Consider the following 27,944-nt stretch of genomic DNA (forward strand, 5'->3'; position numbering starts at 1 on the left):
TCTTTTATTATATGCCTGAAGAGATTACTACAGACTGCTCCATTTCATCAGTGAAAAGTATATATTCTTCTTTAGTCTATTTAGTCCACAGTAGACTTTTATCCTGTGATCTTTCTTTCATTAGATCTTTTTATGCTAAAGCACAAGATTGTGTGTTCTGTGTAGGACATATTTCATATTATGTACTTGCTGGAAAAATAGTATCGTAGATTGTTTTAGCATGCAGCCACAGTCCAATCAATTCTTCAAAACCATCACTGCAAAATATTTTGATTGTTCTATTTGATTAAAAAAAAAGGGAAAAGTCCACCTCTTATTCATAAAATAGATTGGAGATATTAATCAATCTTCCCCAAAAGCAAAACGCTCTTTGTTCATTTATTTTGACAATTATCGTTATTTTTAATTATTTATTATGGGATTTCATAGTATACTAGTAATTTACTAAACAGTGTTTTGAAAAGTAATGAAAACTCACTTATTATTAGGGCAGAGAGCAACATAGTTTGCAGTTAGGTCCTGATCCAAACCCCATTGAAATTAATAGAAAGATTCCTCCTGACTTCCAATGGGGCTTTGGGTCAAGCACTGAGGCCTCAGTTCAGGAAAGTATTTAGGCATATACTTAACTATTTTCCTTAATCAGGGCTGTGGGTGAATTGCATTTAGTAAGGTTCTACTATGCTTAGTATTTATATGGCATATTTATATAAAAGTTTACATCTTCATGTATAACATTAACTAATTAATCCTCACAACAACCCTATGAGGTAGATAAGAACTGTTATTCCCATTTTACAGATGAAAACATTGAAATTATTATTATTGTAATTATTTATATTACCATAGCACCTTGGAGCCCAGGTCATGAACCAGGACCCCTTTGCACAATAGGTGCTATACAGACACATAACAAAAAGACGGTCCCTGTCCCAAGGAGCTTACAAGTTAAGTGATTTGCCATGGCCACACAGTGAGTCAGTGGCCAGAATTAGAACATGCGCATTACTACAGCTGTTTGGAAATGCTGTTTTGTTGAAAGCAAAATGTTTTGCAGAAACACGTTGCCTTTGACAAAGATTTATAGAAAAAAAACTGAGAAAAAGCATTTTACTCAGGGATGTTTTGACTTTTTTGGAATGGAATGTTTCAATTTTCTTTTTCAATACAACTTTTTGTTTCAGTTTTTTATATTATAAAATATAATATAAAATTAAAAATTTGAATTAGTCATTTAGATTTTGTCAAAATGAAATGTTTCAATCAGCACCAAATTTCTTCTTTCCAGAATTTTAGTTCATGGGAAATTTTGAAATCTTTTGGTTTTGTTCTGTTCTGGAATGGAAGAAATTTTGAAATCATACAATTCCAGGTTCCCACACTGCTCTACTCATTACAATTAGACCATGATGCCCTTTGTTTTTAATACTGTGCAGATTTTAGTTCTTACTGTTACAGTATCAGATTGAATGCAGTGTAACGTCTTTACCTGCTAGACTATTACCAATTTTATGTACTGTATTGTCCAGTAACAGGGATTGTCCACTTATTTGTAAAGAATGTTCCAATGGTTCTTTCCTAAATTAATATACCTTAAAAAATGGCCAAAATTTTTTGCAATGCCTGGAAATTGGTCTGCTGTAGGTTTCAATTGTAAATTTAATTTCTCTCACACAGTAAAATCTGCTTCCTTAGATTTTAAATATCAACATACTATTCTTTTACTGCTTAGGTTTTCATTTGGAGCAGCATCTGAGTGAAGTTGCTTTACAAACAGCTCTTGCGAGCTCTTCAAGACATTATGCAGGTCGCTCTTTCCAGATATTCAGGGCTCTAAAGCAACCTCTTTCTGCACATGCATTGTCCGACCTTCTGTCAAGATTGGTGGAAGTTATAGGAGAACACGGAGATGAGATTCAGGTACACATGTGTGACAGTGCTTTCTTCCTGACAATGTTTCACAATGGTGCATTTGTACCTTATCATTTGTTTCATTTTACTGCAAAGGGTGAAATAAACTTGGAAACTATCATGCAAATGGGAATGTGACCTTAGAAAAGAAAAACTGTGTTCTCATCACATTTTGAAAAATTAAAAAAATGCTGTCAAGCTCATGATCAGACTATGTGATAGTCTGAACACTGAAAAGAAAAGTCTAATTTGTTTCAAAATATATCACCCACTGTGAAATTTTAAAAAATGTAAACCGTTGATTGTAGTGGGGTTCACAGAAACACCACTTTGTGCTTCCGCTACTGTCTTTCCAAAAGCAGTTAAATTACAAACACTGGGCCAAATTCTGTTATCTTCCACTGAACAATATTCAACTTTAAAGCCATTAGGAATGTTGCTTGATTAAGGTCTGCGGGTTTTGGCCCTCTGGATGGGTTGGTGGGCATATTTATGTTTGCCATATGCTAAAGGATGAAATCATTAAGGGTTTTTAATCTAAGTAAAGAGTGTTAAGAGCAATGGAGAATAAAAATAAAATTAAAAACAAACTTCCTTGACTCTCTCTTTTTAAGAGAAATAAATTAACTGTAGAAAGAACATATTGTTTTAACAAGCTCACACCATTACGATGCAGCTGATCCAGTTTGGGAACAAACCATGGTGTAGTGTTTCTTAACCTGAGGGTCAGATTGGACAAGGGATTGTAAGAGTAATAGATGTGGGAAAGATGCATGACCCTGAGTCTGCCCTGCTCCATACTGAGAAAGTCCCTTCTGGCTGCAGGCAAAGTGGCAGGGAGCACTTTGTAATTCTTCCCCACCACAAATACATCTGGCTGTAACAATAGCTCATGGTTACAGGGCTGGAGGCTGCTGGCCAAGAGTCTCTTCTCTGTGCCAATCAGCCCATCTGTGAGAAAACCATATAGACTGGCACCATGGAACCACTCATGGATCTGGGCCACCACCCCTTTGAGCAGCATGCATTCTTCCAGTGAGTGGAAGATAAGAAAGAAAAATGAGAGATGGAGCAAAAACCAAGCAAAAGAATAAAGAAAGGAAAAGAATACAAATAGAATAATAAATTCATAGATTTAAGAACAGAGATGGGACCACTGTGATCATCTGATCTGACCTCCTGCATAAAATAGGTTATAGGACTTCCCTGAATTAATAACTGCTTCAAGTCCAATAATAGTGGTTAAACTAGACCATATCTTTTAGAAATGCATCCAATCTTGATTTAAAATTTTCCAGTGATGAGGAATCCACCACAACCCTTGGTAAATTATTCCAATGGTTAATTAATCTCCCTGTTAAAAATGTGCACCTATTTCTAGTATGAATTTGTCTAGCATCAACTTTCAGCCACTGGATCTTGTTATACCTTTAGATTGCAGAGCCCTCTATTATCAAATTTCTGTTCCCTGTGTAGGTACTTATAGACTATAATCAAGTTACCCCTTAACCTTCTCTTTGCTAAGATAAAAAGATTGAGCTCCTTGACTCTTTCACTATAAGGCATGTTTTCCAATCCTCTGATCATTCTCCTGGCTCTTCTCTGAACCCTCTCCAATTTATCAACATCCTTCTTGAATTGTGGACAGCAGAATTGGACACAGTATTCCCATAGCAGTTTCAGGGGCTGCTCAGGGACTGCAAGTCCAAATACAGCGGTAAAATAACCTCTCTACTCCTACTTGATAGCCCGCTATTTATACTGCCATGGATCACATTAGCCCTTTTTGCCTCAGTATCACACTGGGTGCTTATGTTTAGTTGATTATCCACAGTGATTCCCAAGTCTTCTTCAGAATCACTGCTTCCCAGAACCAAGTTCCTCCTCCTGTAAGCTTGGCCCATATTCTTTGTGCCTAGATGTATGATCCAGACTCAGTTTAAATGCAGCCTTTTTAAGCTAAAAGCCGAGTCTTTGTTTTCCCAGTCTCTGGAAACAGTGTGAACCAGTATGCAAACCCCGTCCCTCTCTTTCTCCCAGGTGGGCTGCCTTTCTGGAGGTGTAAATTTGGGGTATGGAAACGCCTATTGCTTGTACCGAGCTTACCCCACAATCAGATCACTTTGTATCAGTGACCTGTGTGACAATTTCAGGGTAACTGTGCCTGTATTACCCCTCCATGGTCCCTCAAAGGCATCCACTTAAAGTTTTTAGCTCCCAGCCATCACCTCTCTTGGGTGGAGATGTTGTATTAATAAATACAACAGAGAGCTGCATCACTTTACTTCCTGACCAGGGTTTTAAGGCTCCACAGCTCACTGTCTTACACTGCTGTCTCCCCAGCAAGCTAATCTTTCTAAAGACTAGCACCTGTGCTTTTCTTTCTCTCTGAGGGTCATGAACAGTGTACTACCAGCAGTTACAAGATACCACACAGCTCTTTCTACGCAAGCAACTTTATTCTGAAGGCAAGCACATTACAGAGAAAATATATAAAAGCAATAAAAGTTACTATGCTAAAAACTTACCAGAGCTCACCCATCAATCTTATGCGGCCCTGGTAGGCCAAAGTCTTTCCAAACCATTAACAAGTGTTAGAGCTCTTGGACAGAAGGTCCTGTCCATTTTCTGGATCACAAAGCAGGCCCAGACTCAGTTTAAATGCAGCCTTTTTAAGCCAAAAGCTGATTCTTTGTTTTCTTAGTCTCTGGAAACCAAGTGTGAACCAGTATATGCAAACCACCCCCACCACATGTGCGCTGCCTTTCTGGAGGTGTTTACAGTATGAGTGATTCACTTTAATCACCCCAACTGTTTTCATTTCTGGAGGAGCTGTGGTTACCCTCCCCAATGGAGTAGAATGTAATCATAATCCCTGGCCCTCAGTGATACTTACACTTAATACAATATGTTCCTCCAAACACACTGCATCTAGCTGCAATAGCTGTGAGAAACTGTCCTCTTCATTATTTAACATTGCTTCAATCTTTGTGTAATCTGCACATTTTAGCAGTAATGAGTTTTTCTTATAGTCCATTGATAAAAATGTTAAATACTGTAGGGCCAAGAACCAGTCGTCTGAGACCCCAATAGAAATACACCTGCTGAATGATTCCCCATTTACAGTTACATTTTTGAGACCTGTCAGTTAGCCAGTTTTTAATTCATTTAATGTGTGCCATGTTGAATATCAATTGTTCTAGTTTCTTAATCAAAATGTTGTGCAGTACCAGTTTCAAATGTCTTACAGAAAACTAACACTGTTACCTTTATCAATCAAACTTGTAATCTGATTTTTAAAAAAAATTAGCTTTACAAGATCTATTTTCTATAAACCCATGTCAATTGGCATTAATTATATTCCTTCCTTTAATTCTTTATAAGAGTCTCATATAAGCCATTCCATTATTTTGCTCCCAATTGTCATCAGAATGACAGGCCTATAATTACCCAGGTCAACCCCTTTCTAAAAATTAGAATTGCATTATTATTGACCATTCTACCATCTTCACCTAGTAATGGACCAATACCAGTGCTGGATTATTTTTGTTCTAATATACTTCTTCTTCTAGACCTTAACTATTGGTTTCTTCTGTATCTTTTTGTTTCCCATTTCAATATTCTAACACTCCCACCTTCTATCTTACATTCATTGATATCAGCTTTCCCTTTTTACTATTTTATAGCTGTTTTACTCTCCATCTAACTCAGACTGGTCCTTCAACCAGTGTAGCCTTCTTTCTCAATTGTGGGATGTAGCTTTTTGTGCTTCCAGTAAAATGTTCTTAAATAGTTCCCATTTATCATTCATTTATTTTCTGTTTGAATTCTTTCTCACATCTGATTTGGCTCATAATTGTTTTTATGTTTGCTAAATTGGTTCTTTAAAAGCAACAAGAATATATATTACTGATTGAGGCTTTATTTTGCTTACCCATTAAAAATGTAATCAAATCAGGATCACGTGCACCTAAGTAGCCACTGATTTTTAGTTTTGTGATTATTTCATCTGTCAGTATCAGTTCTAATATAGAATTCCTCTATGCAGGATGCAATTCTTTTTGAGTTAGCAGATGGTTATATGTAATTTTTAGAAATACCAATAATGTTTTATTACTGACAACATGAGACCTCCAGTATATGTCACTCAGATTGAAGTCCTCCATGATTATGCAACATTTTTTCCCTATATCTTATATAGACAGGTATTTAAGGAGCCAGTCATCCTTTTCTATACTGTGGTTTGGTTGTTCTAGCAGACACCAGCTTGTACCCCATCTTGTAATTTATCTGCTAGAGGATAGCAACAAAATCAAAATCAACAAAACCATATCCTGACCTAAATGCCCCCCTCTATTGATGGAGCAGTAGTCTGGTCTCTTTCCTGTTCAATCTTTGACTTCTCTCCTGAGATTTCTACAACCACAGCATTCTCGTTAGTGCTTTTTTGAAATCTTGACACTATTAACTTGCATTAGGAAATGGACGGAGATCACCAACATATTTCACATAGATCATCAAATAGCCTCAAGATGACAGTGATATTCTGCCACTACTGTCTGTGCAGAATTTGAACGAGTGACATAGAGGTAAAAGGCTCAGTATCCCATTACCCATCATCCCCTGATGAGATAGCTGGTCTCCTTAAGTATGCTCTCTCCTTCACAGATCATTCAGCGAGACAAAAAAATAAAATTTGCAGCAATGTTTTAACATGCAGTGTAATAGCTCTGGTTTCTTTTTACTAGGATTAGTGTTGCGTTCTATTTTCAATAAGATGCTGTCAATACAGAATGGTTATTGTTACTGACTTACTGAAGATTGTTTTTCCTAAAATGACTGACTATATGTATTTGACAGGGTTATGTAATGGAAGCACTACTTACCTTGGAGGCTACGGTGGATAATCTGTCTGACTGTTTGAAGAACAGTGATCTCTTGACTGTATTATCTCGGTAAGAGTCTGTTCCCTTAATCACGTAACCTTTTTCTATATGAGTCTCATGAAGCAATACAAAATTCTGCACTCTGAATTGCATAAAATGGTTTTGCTATAACTGATCTTACTCAAAACACATTTACAGAACAAGCCTAAGAGTGCATCTGAGCCCCATTTGGCAGCTGTTGAAAGAAATATTGATAGACTTGTGGAGCCTCCCAGCCTGTTATAGCTTTTCTTTCTTCCTTTCAGCTGCCTACAGTACATTTGACATCCTCTTTAAACAAATAATATTAGGATTCCAAATTCTGCTTTTGTACCTAACATAGTCTTGAAAAGATGTATAGGAAATAATGTGTACTTTGTTTAAAATATTGCAGATGGGGGTACAGATTGCTCCCCACTGTGAGAAAACTCACAGTTCCCCTAATGAAGTATTTCCCTAAGCACTATGTGAATGGCCAGGATTTGTCCCCTTGGTGGAACAAATAGGGGATTCTATCCTCAGACCTTAATATCCTCAGGAGGTCCCATGCCTCTGCACTAGCTTTAAATTTCCTCTTCCTTGGCAATCTCTACAGGAAGATATCTGTGGAGCCTCCTATGAAGAGCGGTTCCACAATGTGAAAGAAGGTCACCCACTGATTTATTTGAGGTTTGAGGGATGTACAACAGTGTGCACCTCCTGTTCTCACCCCCAGTCCTTCTCAGCTGTAGATCCTTGACCCCGCAGAGGACCCTCCAAGGTTGACCCTTTTCTCCTATTGCAGTACAACCAGTGACAGATCTGTGCACCAATGAGAGGCTAATGTCTGTCTGTAACATCCATTAGCAGTAATAGGAGCTGGGTATGTGCTTGGAAGGATCTCCTTAAGTTCTAAACCTTTTCAGGCAACATAAACGTTTGTGGGTTAAAATTCCTTGTGTGATGCTGTTATAATATAATATAGCCTTTTATATTCCAAACCAAGGGCCACATGTTTCTCTTGACTACCCGATGCAGAAGGGAGCAAAATGGAACACAAATGTCCCCAAACTGTGGAAGGAAGGGGATATCACCATTCCCACTCCTGCTCCTAGTGACTGCATACATCACTCTGCGAAAATACTACAGGCTAGCAGCATGGGGGCTCTGCAGTTTTATGAGTGAAACATTCCAGTGGTGAGAATGGAGGGAGCTGGGAAGTAGCTGCCCTGTACAGCAAGCTTCCCTTGGACCTTTATGTTGTTAGGTTATAAACAGAGTCTGTGTCTCACTGTTGTCTTTCAACAATACCTACACACTGTGAGTGCTATAAGAACACAAATAGTTAATAAGGGCTATATGGAATTCCAAGTGATGATCTACGGGGCTGAAACTCTGAAACTCTAACTAAGCCCTGGTCTACACTGACCTTGTGATTTGGCGACAGTCGACGGGAGTTACGCAAGCTACACATAGTAGCTTGCGTAACTCCCATCAACTGCTGTGTTTCCCTTCTGCGCGGTGTCTTCACTGCACTGTGCTGACGGGAACTGTGATCCCATCGACGCAGTGCTATGCTTCTTGAAGGGGTGGTTTTACTTAGTCGACTTCCTGATCGATTGAGCAGGTCTACACTGACTGCTCAATCGATCCAGAAAGATTGATCTGGCGGCGGCAACTTTGCCACCGTCAGTATAGAATCATAGAATCATAGAGTTGGAAGGGACCTCAGGAGGTCATCTAGTCCAACCCCCTGCTCAAAGCAGGACTAACCTCAGCTAAATAATCCCAGCCAGGGTTTTGTCAAGCCGCAGCTTAAAAACCTCTAAAGATGGAGACTCCACCACCTCCCTAGGTAACCCATTCCAGTGTGTTTCACCACCCTCCTAGTGAAAAACTTTTTCCTAATGTCCAACCTAGACCTCCCCCACTGCAACTTGAGACCGTTGCTCCTTGTTCTGTCATCTGCCACCACTGAGAACAGCCTAGCGCCATCCTCCCTGGAACCCCCTTTCAGACAGTTGAAGGCTGCTATCAAATCCCCCCTCATTCTTCTCTTCTGCAGACTAAACAAGCCTAGTTCCCTCAGCCTCTCCTCATAAGTCTTGTGCTCCGGCCCCCTAATCATTTTTGTTGCCCTCCGCTGGACTCTCTCCAACTTCTCCACATCCTTTTTGTAGTGGGGGGCCCAAAACTGGACATAATACTCCAAATGCAGCCTCACCAATGCCGAATAGAGGGGAATAATCACTTCCCACGATCTGCTGGCAATCCTCCTACTAACGCAGCCCAGTATGCAATTAGCCTTCTTGGCAACCAGGGCACACTGCTGACTCATATCCAGCTTCTTATCCACTGTTACCCCCAGGTCCTTTTCTGTAGAACTTCTGCCTAGCTCATCGGTCCTCAGTCTGTAACTGTGCATGGGATTCTTCCGTCCTAAGTGCAGGACTCTGAACTTGTCCTTGTTGAACCTCATCAGATTTCTTTTGGCCCAATCCTCCAGTTTGTTTAGGTCCTTCTGTATCTTATCCCTACCTTCCAGGGTATCTACCACTCCCCCTAGTTTAGTGTCATCTGCAAACTTGCTGAGGGTGCAATCTACCCCATCCTCCAGATCATTAATGAAGATGTTGAACAAAACTGGCCCCAGGACCTACCCCTGGGGCACTCCGCTTGTGACCGGCTGCCAGCTAGACATGGAGCCATTGATCACTACTCGTTGAGCCCTATGCTCTAGCCAGTTCTCTATCCATTTTATAGTCCATTCATCCAACCCATATTTCTTTAACTTGCTGATAAGAATACTGTGAGAGACCTTATCAAAAGCTTTGCTAAAGTCAAGGTATATCACGTCCACCGCTTTCCCCACATCCACAGAGCCAGTCACCTCTTCATAGAAAGCAATCAGTTTGGTCAGGCATGACTTTCCCTTGGTGAATCCATGTTGACTGTTCCTGATCACCTTCCTCTCTTCCAAGTGCTTTAAAATGGATTCCTTGAGGACCTGCTCCATGATTTTTCCAGGGATTGAGGTGAGGCTGACTGGTCTGTAGTTCCCTGGATCCTCTTTCTTCCCTTTCTTGAAGATGGACACTATATTTGCCTTTTTCCAATCATCGGGGACCTCCCCCAATTGCCACGAGCTTTCAAAGATTATAGCCAATGGCTCTGAAATCATATCAGCCAACTCCCTCAGCACCGTCGGGTGCGTTGAATCTGGCCCCATGGACTTGTGTATGTCCAATCTTTCTAAATAGTCCTGAACCTGTTCCTTCAGCACTGAGGGATGTTCACCTCCTCCCCATTCTGTGCTGCCCAGTGCAGTAGTCTGGGAGCTGACCTTGTCTGTGAAGACAGAGGCAAAAAAGGCATTGAGTTCTTGTTCCCCTTCATGTCCCTTGCTAGCTGCAACTCTAATTGTGCTTTGGCCTTCCTGATTTCATTCCTGCATGTTCGAGCAGTATTTTTATAATCATCCCTAGTCATCTGTCCAAGTTTCCACTTCTTGTAAGCTTCTTTTTTGTGTTTAAGTTCACCAAAGACTTCTTTGTTAAGCCAACCTGGACGCCTATCATATTTGCTATTCTTTTTGCACATCGGGATGGTTTGTTCCTGTGCCCTCAATAAGGTTTCTTTAAAATACAGCCGCTCTCTTGGATTCCTTTCCCCCTCATATTAGCCTCCCAGGGGATCCTGCCCATCAGCTCCCTGAGGGAGTCAAAGTCCGCTTTTCTGAAGTCCATGGTCCATATCCTGCTGTTCTCCTTTCTTCCTTTTGTCAGGATCCTGAACTCGACCATCTCATGGTCACTGCTGCCTGGGTTGCCACCCACTTCTGCTTCCCCTACCAAATCTTCCCTGTTCGTAAGCAGCAGGTCAAGTGAAGCATGGCCCCTAGTTGGTTGCTCCAGCACTTGCACCAGGAAGTTGTCTGCAACACTATCCAAAAACTTCCTGGATTGTTTGTGCTCTGCTGTATTGCTCTTCCAGCAGATGTCAGGGTGATTGAAGTCCCCCATGAGAATCAGGTCTTGTGAACTAGAAACTTTCCCTAGTTGACTGAATAAAGCCTCATCTACCTCGTCCTCCTGGTCTCGTGGTCTATAACAGACACCCACCATGACATCACCCTTATTGTTCTTGCTTCTAAACTTAACCCAGAGACTCTCAACTGGCTTATCTCCAGTTTCATACTGGAGCTCAGAGCAATCATAGTGCTCTCTTACATACAGTGCAACTCCTCCATCCTTTCGCCCCTGCCTGTCCTTCCTGAACAGTTTATACATATAGACATACATATAGATATACTATAGTTTATACATAGACAGTTTATATAGACATACTGTATAGACATACCCTAAATCTCCTGTGTGCAGAGAGGAGCTAGGGCACTGGCATGGAGGGCATAATGGCAGTATTGATCATAAGGGAACAGGGCTGCTAAGGGGAACCCTGATAGCTCCATGCCAGCCTTCTACAGGATAGTGAAACATCTCTGAGGTTCTGCTCAGGAACCATTGGTTTGGCTTCACACATTCACCCATAGTGGCCAATACTCCTCCTGCCACAGGGTCAATTTGCCAGCAATTTCACAAGTGTGACATATGCCAAGTAACTCCTGCAGCAGGTCCAGTGGATAGGATACTGAGGCTCAGGAAGCCTGAGTTCTAATCCCATTGCTATCACAGACCCACTGTATGATCTTCAGCAAATCACTTCACCGCTTTTTTGCCCTTCCCCCTACTTTCTATCTTGTCTACTTAGATTGTAAGCTCTTCAGGGCAAAGTCTGTCTCTTACTGTGTGTTTGTACAGTGCCTATCAAATGTGTCCTTATTCTTGGCTGGGGTCTCTAGCACTACTGTAATATAAATAATAGTGGAGAAATCTGTGGGAGGGTAAAACAGGTAGCCTGGTGTTTGTTTGTTTACTTTTTGGAGGGAGGACAGGGGGTTCTGTTTGTTTATCTTTTGGTAAATTCTTGGTTTACTTCCTTCTTATTTGTACAAATTTCTTTTACACATTTCTGCTCTGTGATATAATAAAATATAATTAATTTATTTTTTCGCTCAGTTCATCATCACCAGACTTAACATCAAGCACTAAACTGACTGCAAATCGGAAGAGTACAGGCCAGCTGAACGTGAATCCTGGGGCTGTAAGTGGTAACACAGCCACTGCTGAACGAAGCAGACACCAGAGGAGCTTTTCTGTACCCAAAAAATTTGGTATTGTGGACAAATCCTCAGATCCACCACGCAGTGCCACACTAGATAGAATTCAGGCATGCACCCAGCAAAGCCTCTCCTCTAAAACCAGGAGCTCATCCTCTCTAAAAGACAGCCTCACTGATCCATCAAATATTAATAATCCAACCAACCTGTTGGCCACCATCTTCTGGGTTGCTGTAGCTTTGATGGAATCTGATTTTGAATTTGAGTATCTAATGGCTTTACGATTGTTGAATAAATTACTAGCTCATTTGCCACTGGATAAAATTGAAAATAGGGAGAAGTTAGAAAAGCTACAAGGACAGCTAAAGTGGGCCGATTTCTTGGGGCTGCAGCAGCTGCTACTAAAAGGATTCACTTCGCTTACCACCACGGACCTCACGTTACAGCTCTTCAGTTTGCTGACACCAGTGTCCCGGGTATCCATGGTGGATTCTTCTCAAGTTATAGGTAAAGCCAATATTTTTCTGTCTTTCACATTTTGATTATGAAATTGTTTTTATGTTTGTTTGATGTGAAAACCTCAGTATGATACTTAAAAATACTTATGTCACCTTATGGAATATAGATTTATATTTGTATGTACACATTATAATACATTTTTAAATGAGTACATATTTATACTTGTAGCAGATCTTGCCAAAGAATCAACTAAAGGGAAATTCTTTTGTTATTACTATTATTTATTATTTGTAATATCATAGCACCTAGGCACTCCAGTCATGGACCAAGACTCCATTGTGCTAGGCACTGTACTAACACAGAACAAAAAGACAGCCCCTGCCCCCAAGAGTTTGCAATCTAAATATAAGACAAGAGACGCACATAGATACAGACATACAAGAGAGGAGAAAACAATGAGACAGTCAGCATAATAGGCTGAGGTTTCAGCAAACCTATTCAACATTAGGGGAGGAGGAAAGATGTCATTTTTGTACTGGAATATTCTTTCAGATTTCACTTCTAGTTGTAGAGCCTAGCAGGGCCTATGAAGTTTTCTCACTATTTCTATAATAAAGCCCTGTGTTCTTTTTTCTTGGGCTGAGGAGGGGCTTCTATTTTTTTCAGAGCCATGAAAGTCCTCACTAGTCAAGGGCAGGAACCAAAATTGTTTATCTAAACACCCCCATATTTTGAGAAGAACTATGTGGTTTATATCTGAATTTTTCATCTCCACCAGCTTTATACTAATTCAGAACTCCCCTCTACTGGAGGAATTCTCAGCTAGCCAGTTGCAGCCAGCTTACTCCCTTTTTTTTTGCCGTACAAACAGTATAAAATGGAGGAAACTGGGATTGAGAATCAGGCCAAAAAATGTATTTTATTTTTTAATACCTCCTGCTTTTTCTTACTACATACTAATAATATATAGTATACAAAAATGCCTCCAGTATTAATAGGATTTTGCATGCTAAGGTTTAGGACCAGATCCTAGAGACATTTACTGTTAGTAGCAGTGCTTGCTACTACTATTATCATGGAATTACTCCTGATAGTAAGCACTTTGCATGGTAGCGTTTGCAGAATCAGTCCCATTCTTTGTAAAAACACGATCACACTGTCATTTATTTAATAGATTTTGTGTTTAATCTGTTATAACAGTCTTCAGGTGAAATATTGGACCTGAACAACTTGAAAGAGTCTATATAACATCACTGTAATGTACTTTTGTGATTATAGCTGCCAGCAAAATATTGCTTTAAAGACAGCTAATATTCCTGTCCTCTCATCAAATATCCACTTTGTACTGTATTGTTCTGTACTAGGGTTCCCACTGAATGTCTTGTGTCTCCTGCCTCATTTAATTCAACATTTTGATAGCCCAAACCAGTTCTGTAAGGACATAGCAGAGAGGATTGCTCAGGTACGAATCTTATTTAGTACATTGTACATCATATTAAGTCTTGTGAATGTTTTTGACATGTTCTTAACACAATGTGACATTCATTTTTAATTAGGTTTGTTTGGAAGAAAAGAACCCCAAGCTCTCAAATCTTGCACATGTAATGACACTTTATAAAACTCACAGCTATACAAGAGACTGTGCCACCTGGGTAAATGTTGTTTGCCGTTACCTCCATGAAGCATTTGCTGACATTACTCTGAGTATGGTTACATATTTGGCTGAGGTAAGTTTTTAAAACCAAGCAATCTTCCAACTTCTACTGACAAACTGAAGGGCTAAGACCTCTTGGATACTCATTATAGATCTCCTCTCCTCTGTTCTTATTCACAGTGCAGATCTGAGAGGAGAATTTTGCTGTATACTTTTTTGAAAAAACTAAACACTAAATGCAAAACATATCCAAAGTCAAGTAAAGTCCTCAAGTTCATTACTTGTTAAAGTTGTGCTCGCTCATGAACAAATAGGTTTTTCTACTACTCCCATAATTGGAGTGCAAAGAAAGGATATGTAACTACCATATGTATTTGTCAACCTTTTATGGTTTTTAATAATGGGCTAAATTGTGCAAACCTTACTTGTGTTGGTGAGCACTTACAGGAGTTAGTACTTCCTCTTATTCATTTCCATGGAATGTAAGTTAGGGCTGCACAATTTAGCCTGTATCACTTGTCACATAAGGATCCATTTCTTGCTACAAATGTCCTTGCCTATAGGATGAGAACCAGTCAGCTTAACTTCAGTACCCAGAAAGAAAATGGAGCAAATAATTAAGCCATCAATTTGCAAACACCTGGAAGATAATAAGGTGATAAGTAATAGTCAGCATGGATTTGTCAATAACAAATAGTGTCAAACCAACCTGATAGCTTTCTTTGACAGGGTAACAAGCCATGTGAATGGGGGGAAGAGGCCTATGTGGTATATCTTGACTTTAGAAAGGCTTTTGATATTGTCTTGCATGACCTTCTCATAAAAAAACTAGGGAAATACAACTTGGATGGAGCTACTGTAAGGTATGTGCATAACTGGTTGGAAAACCATTCCCAGAGAGTAGTTATCAGTGGTTCACAGTCATGTTGGAAGGCATATCAACTGTGGTCCCACCGTTCTAGTTCGGTTTCTATTCAATATCTTCATCAATTATTTAGATAATGATATAGAGACTACACTTATAAAGTTTGTGGATGATACCACAAGTTGCAAGTTGCAAGTGCTTTGGAGGATAAGATTTAAATTCAAAAGAATCTGGACAAATTGGAGAAATAGTCTGAAGTAAATAGGATGAAATACAATAAGGACAAATGCAAAGTACTCCATTTAGGAAGGAACAATCTGTTGAACACATATAAAATGGGAAATGACTGCCTAGGAAGGAGTACTGTGGAAAGGGATCTGGAAATCATCGTGGATCACAAGCTATATATGAGTGAACAGTGTAACACTGTTGCAAATAAAGCAAATATCATTCTGGGATGTATCAGCAGGAGTATTGTAAACAAGATACAAGAAGTAATTCTTCCACTCTACTCCACACTGGTTAGGCCTCAGCTGGAGTATTATGTCCAGTTCTGGGCACCACATTTCAGGAAAGATGTGAACAAATTGGAGAAAGTTCAGAGAAGAGCAACAAAAATGATTAAAAGTGAAAACATGACCTACAAGGGAAGATTGAAAAAATTAAGTTTGTTTAGTCTGGAGAAGAGAAGTCTGAGAGAGGACATGATAACAGTTTTCAATACATAAAAGGTTGTTACAAGGAGGAGGAAGAAAAATTGAAAAATGAAAGAAGAAGTTAATTTAAATTGCCTCAAGGGCAGTTTAGGTTAGACATTAGGAAAAACTTGCTAACTGTCAGGGTAATTAAGCACTGCAATAAATTGCCTGGGGAGGTTGTGGAATCTCCATCATTGAAGATTTTTAAGAGCAGGTTAGACAAACACTAGTCAGGAATGGTCTAGATAATACTTAGTCCTGCCTTAAGTACAGGGAACTGGACTAGATGACCTCTCGATGTCCCTTCCAGTCCTATGATTTTATGATCCAAATGCATTCTTCTAACTCCAGAGAGAACAATTCTTCTTCACTGTTTCTCTCCTCATTCATCAGTAATGGGTAATACCACCCACCTGTGGAGTTAAAAGTCCATCTAATCTTGCTGGAGACTACAAGATTAAACCCCACTCATCTGCTCAAGTAACCTGATTTTCTGCCCCAACAGCAAAGCAAGTTGGCAGTTCAGATTTTCCCAACCATTTTGTTTTATAACTTGCATATTTATTTGTTGTCATGCATGACTTCACTTCAGCTTCTAGCTCCTCTCCCCCTTCTCTAAAATGAGGAATCAATGGAGTATTGAGGCTCTAATCCTCTGATTTCTCCAGTTCAACACTTCTCTAGTGAGCACCCTCTGCCCTCCACAGTGGCAGCAAAGAAGCCCTACAAACATCCAGCCAAGTCCAAGAGGAACTATAGGCAGCTTTCAAGGAGCCTCACAGGATAAGCTGTGCCCTTCTTCCACAAGCCATCGTCCTCACTCAGCCAGGGTACTAGCTTGAGAGGGGCAAACTATGCTCTGCTGCCACAAGCTATTGACCCTCACTCTGCCAGGATGTGATCTTAAGAGGGCGAGCGATGTCATGCTGCCACAACCTACCTATTGTCACTTTGCTCAGATACAGTCTCAGGAAAATGAGCTGTGCCCTGTTGCCACAAGCCATCGACCCTCACCCTGCCAGGGCACAGGCTTGAGAGGACAACTGTGCCATGTAGCCATAAGCCTCTGAGTATCATCAAATGTCAAGATTAATCGAAATAACAGATTAGACAAGTCTGTGGCTGGCCTTTTTAGCTGCCATCACCTCCAAAAGATAAGTTTGGAATTAGTTCCTCTGACCATACAAGAACCACTTTTGTCATGAGGAAAAAGTTATTCGTATTGCTCCAGAAGCCTTTCTCTTCAGATGAGTTCTTATTTCCACTTTTTACTGGTAAATAGTTCTCCTATCATTTTGTTCTAATCCTTTGCACCCATTTGGAAGGCTGTGGCATAAATGGGCATTCTTAGAACTAAAGATATTTTTCAAGCATATGGAATATACCTGCCAGTTGGACCCTGTTCATCTCATCCTGTCCAAAATGCCAGGGCCTTAGGAGCACCAAGTTCCTGTAGGCAAGATGTTAAAATCCTGCACCAGTTGGCATGCTAGGAATCTAGGAAACCATTTACAAAGGAGTCAAGGCTCACTCTGCAAGGTCCCTGGTGGCATTGTGGGTAAAAGAATATAAACCTAATCTGAGGAAGTTTTGCGAAGTAAGTTTCCATTCTTCTGCAGAGGCATCCTTTGGCAGGAAAGTGTTGCTGGGTTGGTTCCTAAATAATGCTTTAAATTATACAATTCTTCCTATTTTTCTACTCTAATAATAATTAAAACTCTACTTCTTTTCCCCCACTTCTGTGATTCATTGCTTCCCATTAGTGATGAATGAGGAGAGAAACTGTGCTGCAGAATGAAAAATTTCTTACCTGATTATTTTCTTTCTGCGAGGACCTTTTCTCCTCATTGAACCCAACCTGCTAGAATAGAAAATGACTGGAATACAATTTGTAAAAAATGAAAAATTTCTCTAAAAAGAGACTTGGACATATAACGATCTTAAATTTATTTACATATTATATCACATTGTTGTCTGAATGCTAATAATCGACTGCTGGCAGTCTGAGCTAAAAGATGGGGCTTAATTCTAGAGCCTCCAACAGCATTAGACCATGTCCAGATTCCACAGGTGAGAGGTATTACCTGTCAGCAATGAATGAGGAGAGAAGCCATTAACAGAAAATTATCAGATAAGAAATTTCTTATTCATGTGACACACAAATCTTAAGGATCTAATCTAATCTTTGAAATCAGTGGAACTACTCACATATGCGAGGTTAAACTCAATCATGTTTTCAAAATCGAGATCTTGTACTCCTGAATCCAGATCCAAACTTTTCAAAGTTTGGGGATATTTAAAGTTAGGGTTTAGTTTAGGCTCATCTCTGTATCAATTTCTACCATGAGAGAGATCAGGCATTCCATCTTCCTATCTAGTAAATGTGTGTTTCCATGGAAGCTATGACTGGAGATCATTGGCAGTGAAATATATTGGGTAAATATAATTTGCTGTCTGAATTCTTTCTGCCTGTGTCTCCTCTCCTTTTCCTCAGCCTTCCAGCCAATGTAAAAATAAAAAGCTATTTGTCTATTTTTTATTGGATGTCTCTCTCAATTAAATTCTGAATTTCAGCTGCCCAGTCAGCTTCAGTCCTTGAATGGGCATTCTGGATAGCTTAGAGTAGGAGTACTGGGAAGACAAGAAGCTTTATGTTTCACTATCAAAACATAATTAATTAGCTCCAGACTCCATAACTTACCTTTTGTAGTTTGGCTTGCTGGTAACATCATCACTAATTATTGTAACAAGACATTCTAAAATTATTGTTTTTCAACTAGGAAAATGATATGTGTACATGACTGATATTGGTGCTGTTTTCTTTGAGAAACAACCTTTCAAAATCTAGTTATTTTCACTTGTTTTGTTTTTTTTGTAGCTGCTAGAAAAGGGCCTTCCCAGCATGCAACAGTCCCTCCTGCAGATGATCTATAGTCTTCTTAGTTATATGGACTTGTCAGGCATTCCTGTTAAACAGTTTAACATGGAAGTGTTAAAGACAATTGAAAAATATGTGCAGGTAAATATTGCATCTTCTTTATATTAAAGTATGAATTGAATAGTAGTTACTGTGAAATATTAAACTTTCATATAGGAATTACCACACTGACTCTCAATATCTAATCCAGTATTCTCTCTCTGTCTCTGACTATAGCCAATACCAACTGTGCCAAATTAAGATGTAAAACTTTCATAACCCATTATCAATTCTTTAATTAGATTAAAATGTTTCAGGTCAAAGAGTTCTCATTTTGTCTTATGCAGTGCAAACACCTTGCCTGTTCTTAATCAATGATAAATAATAATACATCTCATTGCAAGTAAGTGCAAACCTGTACCATGATACTATGGTGGAAATCTCTTTCTGACCTAGATGGTGATTAATTCATGCTCTGAGATATGAGGGTTGATAATAGTCCTTGTAATTTTATCCTTCTTGTTTAACTGCAGATGTTATTCATATAAATGTACATTTCCTTTAAAAACACTCCTTTATTCTACAGCACTATTTCTAGATCTCAGTTTTGTACTGAATTGCAAAATCTATGAATGATTTCAGTATTTAAATTACTTTAATTGTAAGTCATCACTTTTAGTAATTGTTAAGATGTGTGATTAATAATATGACTGTAAATGTAATGTTAATTGATATAAATTCTTATTTCAAATTGTTTTGACAAAAACAATATCTACTTCCAGAGCAATCACTGGAGAGAAGCCTTGAACATCTTGAAGTTGGTAGTTTCTCGATCTGCTAGCCTGGTTTTACCTTCCTACCAACACAGTGATCTTTCAAAAATGGAAATACATCGAGTGTGGAACACTGCTTCAAAGGAACTGCCAGGAAAAACTTTGGAGTTTCATTTAGATATTTCTGAGGTATTGTATATATCACAAGGAACATCTACTAGTTCAGACCTTAATTTCCATCTTAGCTCTTAATGAAAGTTGAAGAATTGGGAAGCAGGGAAAATTACAAGACAAAACATCATCTTAAAAACATTGTTTTAGGTCCAAAGTTAAATTTAATGTCCTATATGTGTTCTTTTTCAAGTAGTGTCCCTATGGATGCTCCACTTCAGGTGCATGAACGCCCCATATGCCTTTGATCAGAGATTTTCATTAGCAGCATCTGTTCAGCCCACATATGTGCCATTAATATCTTTGTGCCCTCACCAAGGCTATATTAGGCTGTGCGGATGACCCGCCCTCAGTTCCTTCTCAGCCGCCTCAACCTGAGATGGAGCTTGGCATGTCCACTTGGTGTCTGCCTCAGCTTTTGCTTTGCTTGTTTATCCCAACTTAGCTAGCTAGTTAGTTTTTAGTTTGTGGTAGTAGTCTGTAGTTTCTTTCGTTTGGGAAAAAAAGTTGGTTTTTTTTCCACTGGAGAAATCCTTCCTGTGGGGCATGCCCGGTTGATCGGGGTTTAACCATTGCCTCTCGTGTACAGAGGCTATCCTGATCAGCGATGGACAATCAAAGTGCATTTGCTGCTTGGAAGAGTTGCATGTTCCTCAGAAATGTAACTTCTCTTTAGCCCTCAAATCTAGAAACAAGAAACAGGCTGTGACTACTGATGATGGAGCATTCCCTTTGTGATGTTTCGGAGCTAGGTCAGGAGAACCCCCTGTACATCACTTTCCGGGGGCCTCTGGCACCCCTTTGACATGGGCACAGCTCTCTCCCAGAAAGGGAAAATCCTCAGAGACCTCTTCTAAACATCCTAAGAAGAGGATCTCTAATTCCCCTCCCAAGGAACCCTCCTCAAAAAAAAACCTTGTTCCCCAATCAGGTCAATACCCACAGAAACAATGTCCTCGGGCTTGGTACTGTGGAGGCAACAAATGACTCTGCTCCCAGTGAAGTGGGAAAGTCTCGCAGCTCAAAGTCCAGGCATGGCACTGGGAAGGCCCAGTACCATCTACTGGGGATGGACAGAGCAAACACAGAGGATCGGTATCATTGGATTTAATTCCTCTCCAGGTACCCCTGTCAAGTTCTTGGGTACTGTGTAAGCCTCCAACCACATCAGCACCATCTGCAAAGCCTCCTAAACAACTAGTACCAACCAGCAAGGACAAGCATAGTGATCTGTCAGTGCTGCAACAGTACACAGTACTACAACATCATTCAGCACTGCAAGATTTTAGATACACAATTGACTTATCGTGACTGCTGAACCAGAGTCCCCATTGCTGGTGGGTACCAAAAGCTTCTTGGTCTTTGGAGCTCTGTACATCTCTGGTACTATCACCTCTCTTTTCAGTTGGAGCTCCACCAATAGAGGAAGACGAGGATGATGATGATGATTTCCCTTCAACATCTTTGATTTCTGTTCAGGGTCCCCCCACGTACCCATCTACAAAATCCCCTTTCTCAGAGGGGTAGGGACAATACTCAAGGACCCCACCACTCCTGCTGGGAGCAATTCTAGATGCCACCCCCTCCCCGTATGGTCTTCAACGGTTATATTGGGATCTATGGCTAGCTTATTGCAGACAGTTTTCCAGGGCCCCAACCCTCTTCCATTGGGATGAGTCTCAAGCTTCTCCTTCCCAGGAACAGGAGGAAATGTGAAGTCCAAGATCTAGGGTGGATGAAGAAGCCACTCCTCAAACTACCATTTTGTTATCTTTGCCGGATTAAGCTTTAATGCCTCCTCCACCTATGACCAGTGACTGTCAGCAGCTCCAGGATCTCATTAAGCAAGTGGCAGAATCCCTACAGATACCTCTTGAAGAGATCAGAGAATCCCAACACAAGCTGTTGGATATTCAGCACTCTGCAACATCATTCAGAATTGCCCTTCCTATCAACTAAGGTCTCCTGGAACCTGCAAAAACCATTTGGCAAACCCAAGCTACAGTAATGCCCATATATAACAGGGTCGATAAAAAATATTATGTGCCTACAAAGGACTCCTGAGTCCTTATTCTCACACCCTCCACCTAACTCTCTCATGGTTGATGCGGTTAATGAAAGAAGCAAGCGACATCATTATAAGCCTGCCCCATTACAACAGAGACCAGAAATGCCTGGATCTGCTGGGGAGAATGTCCTATTCATTGGCAACTCTACAGTTCTGTTTCAAATTCCAGGTGCTGATGGCAAAATACACTATATGAACTATACAAAATTTGGATTGTTTGTTAAACATCTTCCTCTGGACCAAAGGGAAAAATTTCAGGCCACAACTATTGAGGGACAATTACTGTCCGAACATCTCTTCAGACAGCTCTAGATGCCACATATACTGTGGCCCACTTCATCTCTACGGCAGTGGTGATGTGCAGAGCTGTCTGGTTACAGCTATCCAGCTTCCTCAGAGAAATATAATACAGTAGAGAATCTTCCATTTGATGGACTGGAGCTGTTTGCAGAAAATACCAACAAGTCATTGCATACCCTTAAGGACTGAAGGGCCACATTATGCTTGTTAGGTAGCTACACTCCTGCAAACAAAAGGAAGTTTAGTAGCTTGCAAACGACTCAAAGATCCCATCTCATGCAATTCTCTGGGTTTCCAAGATTGATGGAACCTCCAGCAGCCTTCATCATTAAAGCATCCGTTTTGTAGGGATGGTTAAGGGTTTTAACTCCCCCACTTCTGTTAGCTTGACAACTTCAAAATTTGCCCACCTCCCCCAGTTTGGAGACAGACTCTCACAGTTGATGGACTGGATTTGATGGATGATGAAAGTTGTGACAATGGTAAACCACATGCCAGCTCTGGCCAAGGCTGAGAATTAGCTGAGAAATGACAAACTTGTAGCTGGAGACCAGACCAGCTCACCTATATGTTAATATTATTCAAGATAGGTGTTAGACTTGTAAGAATGTGTTTAGACTCTGTAAAATGCTTGTAAGTTGCTGCATGTGTTAATCTTTTGTACTCCATGATGCAAGGTAAAATATAAGTTTGTTTTATAATTGTAAAAATGCCTGCTCTGAACTTGTGAACTTAGACGGGAAGAATGGCTATCTTCACCCATCTAGGAAGACTATTGAAAAATGAAGTGAGCCATCAAAGGACAAAAGCTTTAATTGCCCCATCCACCCATGGAGAAGTGCATGCAGAAGGCTCCTCCCATCATTTTGAATGCTGGAAGAGGGAAATAAAAATAGCTAACATGAAGATTTTTCATTTCTTTGCTGTTTGGATTCTTGCAAGGGCTGGAGCTAAGAAACAAAAAAACAGAGATCCCCAGGGTTGACCTTTATCCCTAATGTAATCTGCCCTCATCTCTTTGGGAGCCAGGGCTGGGAGCAGGGCTGAGGCCGGGGCCAGAGCCGCAGCTGAGACCAAGGCTGTGGCCGGGGACCAAGCCCAGGGGCAGAGATGGAGCCAAGGCCAGGAGTGGGGCCAGAGCAGAGCTGGGGCCAGAGCGGGGCTGGGTGGTGGTCCCACTCCACTTCCCGTGGGAGCTGGCTAGGATTCACTCCATAGTTTGGGGACCACTGATTTATAAGGCCATCCCTGATTCTTTAGCAGCCAGGGCCTTCTTTCCCAGGGACAGGTTTGTGACATCAAATGTTGTCAGAACTATTCAAGGGAGCCGTCAGATTTGAGTCAGAAATTGTCTTCAACTCCTCAGTCACATGGTAGCTTGTACCTTTATGACAGAACATGCAAGGTTACATCTTTGCTATTTCTAGGCATAGCTCAGATTAGTTTACTCACCAAACAAACATAGCCTAGACAAGCAAGTGTCAGTTCCCCTGCAGGTGAAGCATTCCCTAGGTTAGTGGAAGATTCATCGCAAGCAGGGGCAGGAGCTCCTTTTCTTCAATCAGTGTCAATGGTAACAATAACCATGGATGCTCTCATAGTACAGGGCAAATGATCACCTGAGGAAACCTCCCTCAGTATCAACCTGCTGGAGCTCAGAGTGGTCAGAAATGCATGCCTTCATTTTCTGCCTCTCATCAGACACAAATCCATCAGGGTCATGATGGACAACATGGCATGCATGTTATAGAAGCCCTAACAGCATTTCATACCACTATTGAAAAGTTCTCCCTGTTTTGTCACCCTGCAACCACAAGGGTCATGAAAGGCCTAGGAAATTTATTTCCACTGGTGAAAGGCCCTATCCCTCATTGGGACTTTAATCTCGTTCTTAAAAGCCTCATGAAGCCTCCCTTTGAATGGATAGTGACCTGCTCATTATTAAATTTGTCTATGAAAACAATCTTCTTTGTGGCTATTAACTCAGCCCGCAGAGTTGGAGAGATTGGGGCCCTAATGGCGGAATCTCCTTTCACAGTTTTCTACAAGGATAAGGTTTCCTTATGTCCACATTGCAGGTACCTTCCTAAAGTGTCTTCTGAATTTCATCTGAATCAGATCACTTATCTGCCAGTTTTCTCTCTGAAACCACACGACTCCAACATGGAGACTTTGCTCCATATTCTAGATGTCAGAAGCACGTTATCCTTCTATCTACGCAGGCCTAAACCATTTAATAAATCCCTTACACTGTTCATTTCATTTGCAGACAGATCAAAAGGCTCTGTGATTTCTACCCAAAGGCTATCAAAATGGATTTGGGGGTGTACCATAGCTTGTTACCATGTTGCCAGCATTCAACCCCCTGCCGGAGTATCAGCTCACTCGACAAGGTCACAGTCTACATCTGTGGCTCTAATGAAAAATACCCCATTTGCTGAGCTCTGCAGAACTACTACACAGTCTTTGATACATTCCTTCTCCCCACACTGTGCTTTGGTCAGTGCCTCCGGATCTGATGCAGCATTTGGCAATGCAGTTCTTTCCTCTGTAATGGACTCGGCTCTGAAGCTCCCTCTTCCTGATAGGGATACTGCTCGGGAGTCATCTGAAGTGGAGCACCCCTAAGGACAATACTTGAAGAAGAAAGAGGTTACTCACCATGTGCAGTAACTACTGTTGTTCGAGATGTATGTCCCTATGGGTGCTCCACTACCCGCCTGCCTTCCCCTCTACTTTGGAGTTTCCATCGGAGACTTGGTGGTGGAGAAGGAACTGAGGTGGTTTGCCCGCATAGCCTAATAGAGCGTTAGTGCAGGGCACAAGGATATCAACAGTGCATGCGTGGGCTGAATGGACACTGCTAATGAAAATCTCCCATCAGAGGCATGTGGGCTGCATACACACCTGCCGGCCCACTGACAGCAATTCTGGGCCACAGGCAGAACAATCCCATTCTGCCTCTTCCACTTGCAGCCCCGTCCACAGTCCAACCTTGCTGCACCCCAGATGCCGCTCCCTCCCCCTGCTCAGTCCACCTTCTCTCTTCCACATTTCTGCTTCCCCCAGACAGTGAGCAACAGTTGGGGGGATAAGCAGGAGGAGGGGAAGGACAAGCGGGGGAGAAGAGAAGAGATGCATTGCAAATGGCGAGCAACAGCAGGAAGGCCGAGTGGGGGTGGGAATGGAAGGAGCGATGCAGCAAGTGGCAGGGCCAAGCAGGGCCTGAGGTGGAGTGTGGCCAGGGCTGTGGGCAGAAGAGGCCTGGGCCCTTTTAAATTGCTGGGCCCCTGGGCAATTGCCCATTTTATGCCTCCACCTTCCCCCCCATCGGTGAGCTTACACACCTGAAGCGGAGCACCCAAAAGGACACACATTTCAAAGAACTACAGTTACTACACAGGTTGAGCAACCTCTCTTTTTGGTTTTGGTTTCTACTTTTTTTTTTTTTTTTTTTAAAGAACATGGGCATTCAAGGGAAAAAAAATCTAAAAACCTGGAAAAAAAAAAACCCAAAAAACTAATATATATAGGATATGTGGGTGTATTACATTTTGCAGCTTTATAACATAGCTGTTCACTTGATTAATTTAAATACAAATGATAAACTCTTCTTTTTAAAAAATGTACATAGATATGTTCTCTGAGTAAACCCCGTATTCTAGTTTCAGACTGAAGTCTTTTGACAGAGGACTTAGATCTTGACCATGCAAACACTTAGTACGTACTTAACTTTATGAGACTACTCACCTGATTAAAGTTATTCACGTGAATGTTTGCAGGATTGGAGACTTATTCTTACAACAGCTACTGAGAAATAAGGTTTATAAAGGAAACACTACCACAAAAGGATATACTTTTAGTATTTTTCCATCAAGGCTTTCTCACTCATATTGTTCTGGGCTTTCTGAGCACTCTCGTCTGATCCAGCAAAACATTTCAATATGTGCTTAAGTGTTCTGCTGGATCAGGGCCAGACTGCTCAGCACCCTGCAGAAAAAACTTCTGTAACAACAGCATGTGAGAAATCTGCAGCTGAAATAAGTTTATTTAACAAAATTTGCTTTTCTCCATTGCCTGTTCTGTAAACGCATTTGTTATTGTAAGTTGCTCATGAATTGTTGGGGGTAAGGAAGTTCTGAGGAATATATGGTGGGAAAAAATACATGATTTACGTGGGGTTTACAAACATAGAAAAACAAAAAATAGGTAACATTTGGGGTTCGCCAATTTTCAGAATTAACCTTCATCTGCAAGTGAGCTAACAGGTGCCTTTATACGTTCATTAACATTATTCGACATAATGCAGTTTTATTCTCTGTTATTTCAGACTCCAATTATTGGGAGACGATATGATGAGCTACAGAGTTCTTCTGGCCGAGATGGTAAACCCAGGGCAATGGCTGTCACTCGAAGCACTTCATCAACCTCCTCAGGTTCTAATTCCAATGTCCTTGTTCCCGTGAGCTGGAAAAGGCCTCAGTACTCCCAGGTAAAATTCCCACTAAGTTCCTGTAATGGAGCCCCCTATTCATTAAAATACTCCTGTAACATTGCTCCTGAATGTGACATTTTTATTGGACTGTTAGCTTTTGTTAGCTGCCAGCTAAAGTAAAAACATATAGAATGCATTTATTTATTTTTGTCGTATTTAAGCATATTGGAGATATGGGATGATGAGGATCCAACCCTGAAAAATGTATGCATGTGCCTAATTTCAAGCTCTTGAGTAGTCCCACTGAAGTTACACATATGTTTTAGTGCTTTGCTAGTTTAGGGCCTAATGGAATGAATAGACCTGTTTTTAATTTTTTTTTAAGTACTGAAAAATATTATCTGCTGCTTTTATCTATTTCCCTATATGTATCATTGCTATAAAATAATTCTTTTAATATCAAACCATTGAGTCTCTGGTCACAATTTTTCCTATTAACATATCCCTCAAGTTACCAACAGGATGGATAAAGAATGATGGTAAAAATAAAAACTTTTTTTTCTAGAAAAGGACAAAGGAAAAGCTGGTACACGTCCTTACTCTGTGTGGTCAAGATGTGGGGCTGAGCAAAAACCCTTCAGTAAGTCTTGTTGCATTGACTGTTTCATCTTTTATTGGTTTTTTTGCTATTAATTTTAAATGTCAAGAACTTTATCTCACTGAATTGCTGAACTCTTTTGATTTATTCCATATCACAAAACCACCATCATAGTTAGCACAATCTGGCACATGTTGCATTTCTCAGCATAAAGACCAGTGATTGAAAGAACATGGCAAGTAACGGCCTTCTCACTTTTAGAGGCAGTTCTTGCAGAACAGGACTATGAAGCAGTTTGGTGGAGCATGGTTGGGATGCTGGTATTATTACTGTCCAAACTGTACCTGTTCTATGAATGGAACATTTTGGTCTCCAGTACTGTCAATCTAGCTACTTTCAGAAGCCCTAGATTCAATTACAGAAAAAGAAATGAAGGTTAGCACCCTGATCACTTCATGAGATAATGATTCTAACATTACTCTTTAAGGAAATGAATATTGTCTCATGCAGTGGAATGTATAGTGGACTATTCCAATTTTGTTGGTTGATTGAGGGATTTTTTAAATTTAAAAGGTAAAGATTTGTATTTATTTTCTTTAAAATAATGCTTAAACATTTTAAAAGTAATATAAAAACTTTGAGTGCTTTGTGATATTATTACTATGTCATTCTTGCTATTATATGGGGAAGTGTTCTCAGTTTGAGCAAAACAGGAACCCACAGAATGAATTGTTCTTATCTAAACTGCAGAAAAGGTTATTGTTCAGTAGGAAAGGAAAAGCTACTGTTGCATAAATTAGTCTGTGTTATGTTTCCTAACGTCTTCACATGCTGAAGCATGTTTAACTAGAGGTTTTCTGGTTAAAGTATTAACTCATCCCCTTGACAATCCTTTCTGCAGTGGGCTCTTTGAATTTCATTCCCATAAATGTATATAAACATTTAGGCAACATCAGTCTGCAGCCATTAGGAGGTAGTTGTTACATTCTTGGACATGTTCCTGCAGCATGAAGTT

General features: G+C 40.5%; 1 protein-coding gene across 8 annotated transcripts in view; it reads left to right on the forward strand.

Annotated features, from left to right (window-relative positions):
* The window catches only part of FRY (FRY microtubule binding protein), a 364,004-nt gene that overhangs the window by 287,404 nt on the left and 48,656 nt on the right, over window positions 1-27,944 (forward strand). For all 8 annotated transcript variants that reach the window (XM_067562954.1, XM_067562948.1, XM_067562949.1 and 5 more), the window contains 9 exons: window positions 1,733-1,920; window positions 6,772-6,866; window positions 11,891-12,498; window positions 13,815-13,912; window positions 14,007-14,177; window positions 18,546-18,686; window positions 19,367-19,546; window positions 26,227-26,388; window positions 26,897-26,971. In XM_067562954.1, coding sequence (XP_067419055.1) covers window positions 1,733-1,920; window positions 6,772-6,866; window positions 11,891-12,498; window positions 13,815-13,912; window positions 14,007-14,177; window positions 18,546-18,686; window positions 19,367-19,546; window positions 26,227-26,388; window positions 26,897-26,971 — 1,718 coding nt within the window. The remainder of the gene's footprint in view (window positions 1-1,732; window positions 1,921-6,771; window positions 6,867-11,890; window positions 12,499-13,814; window positions 13,913-14,006; window positions 14,178-18,545; window positions 18,687-19,366; window positions 19,547-26,226; window positions 26,389-26,896; window positions 26,972-27,944) is intronic.

This window comes from Emydura macquarii, unplaced genomic scaffold, assembly GCF_026122565.2.
Source record: "Emydura macquarii macquarii isolate MOO-44397 ecotype Brisbane River unplaced genomic scaffold, CSIRO-AGI_Emac_v2 contig_2473, whole genome shotgun sequence".
NCBI classification, from domain to species: domain Eukaryota; kingdom Metazoa; phylum Chordata; order Testudines; family Chelidae; genus Emydura; species Emydura macquarii.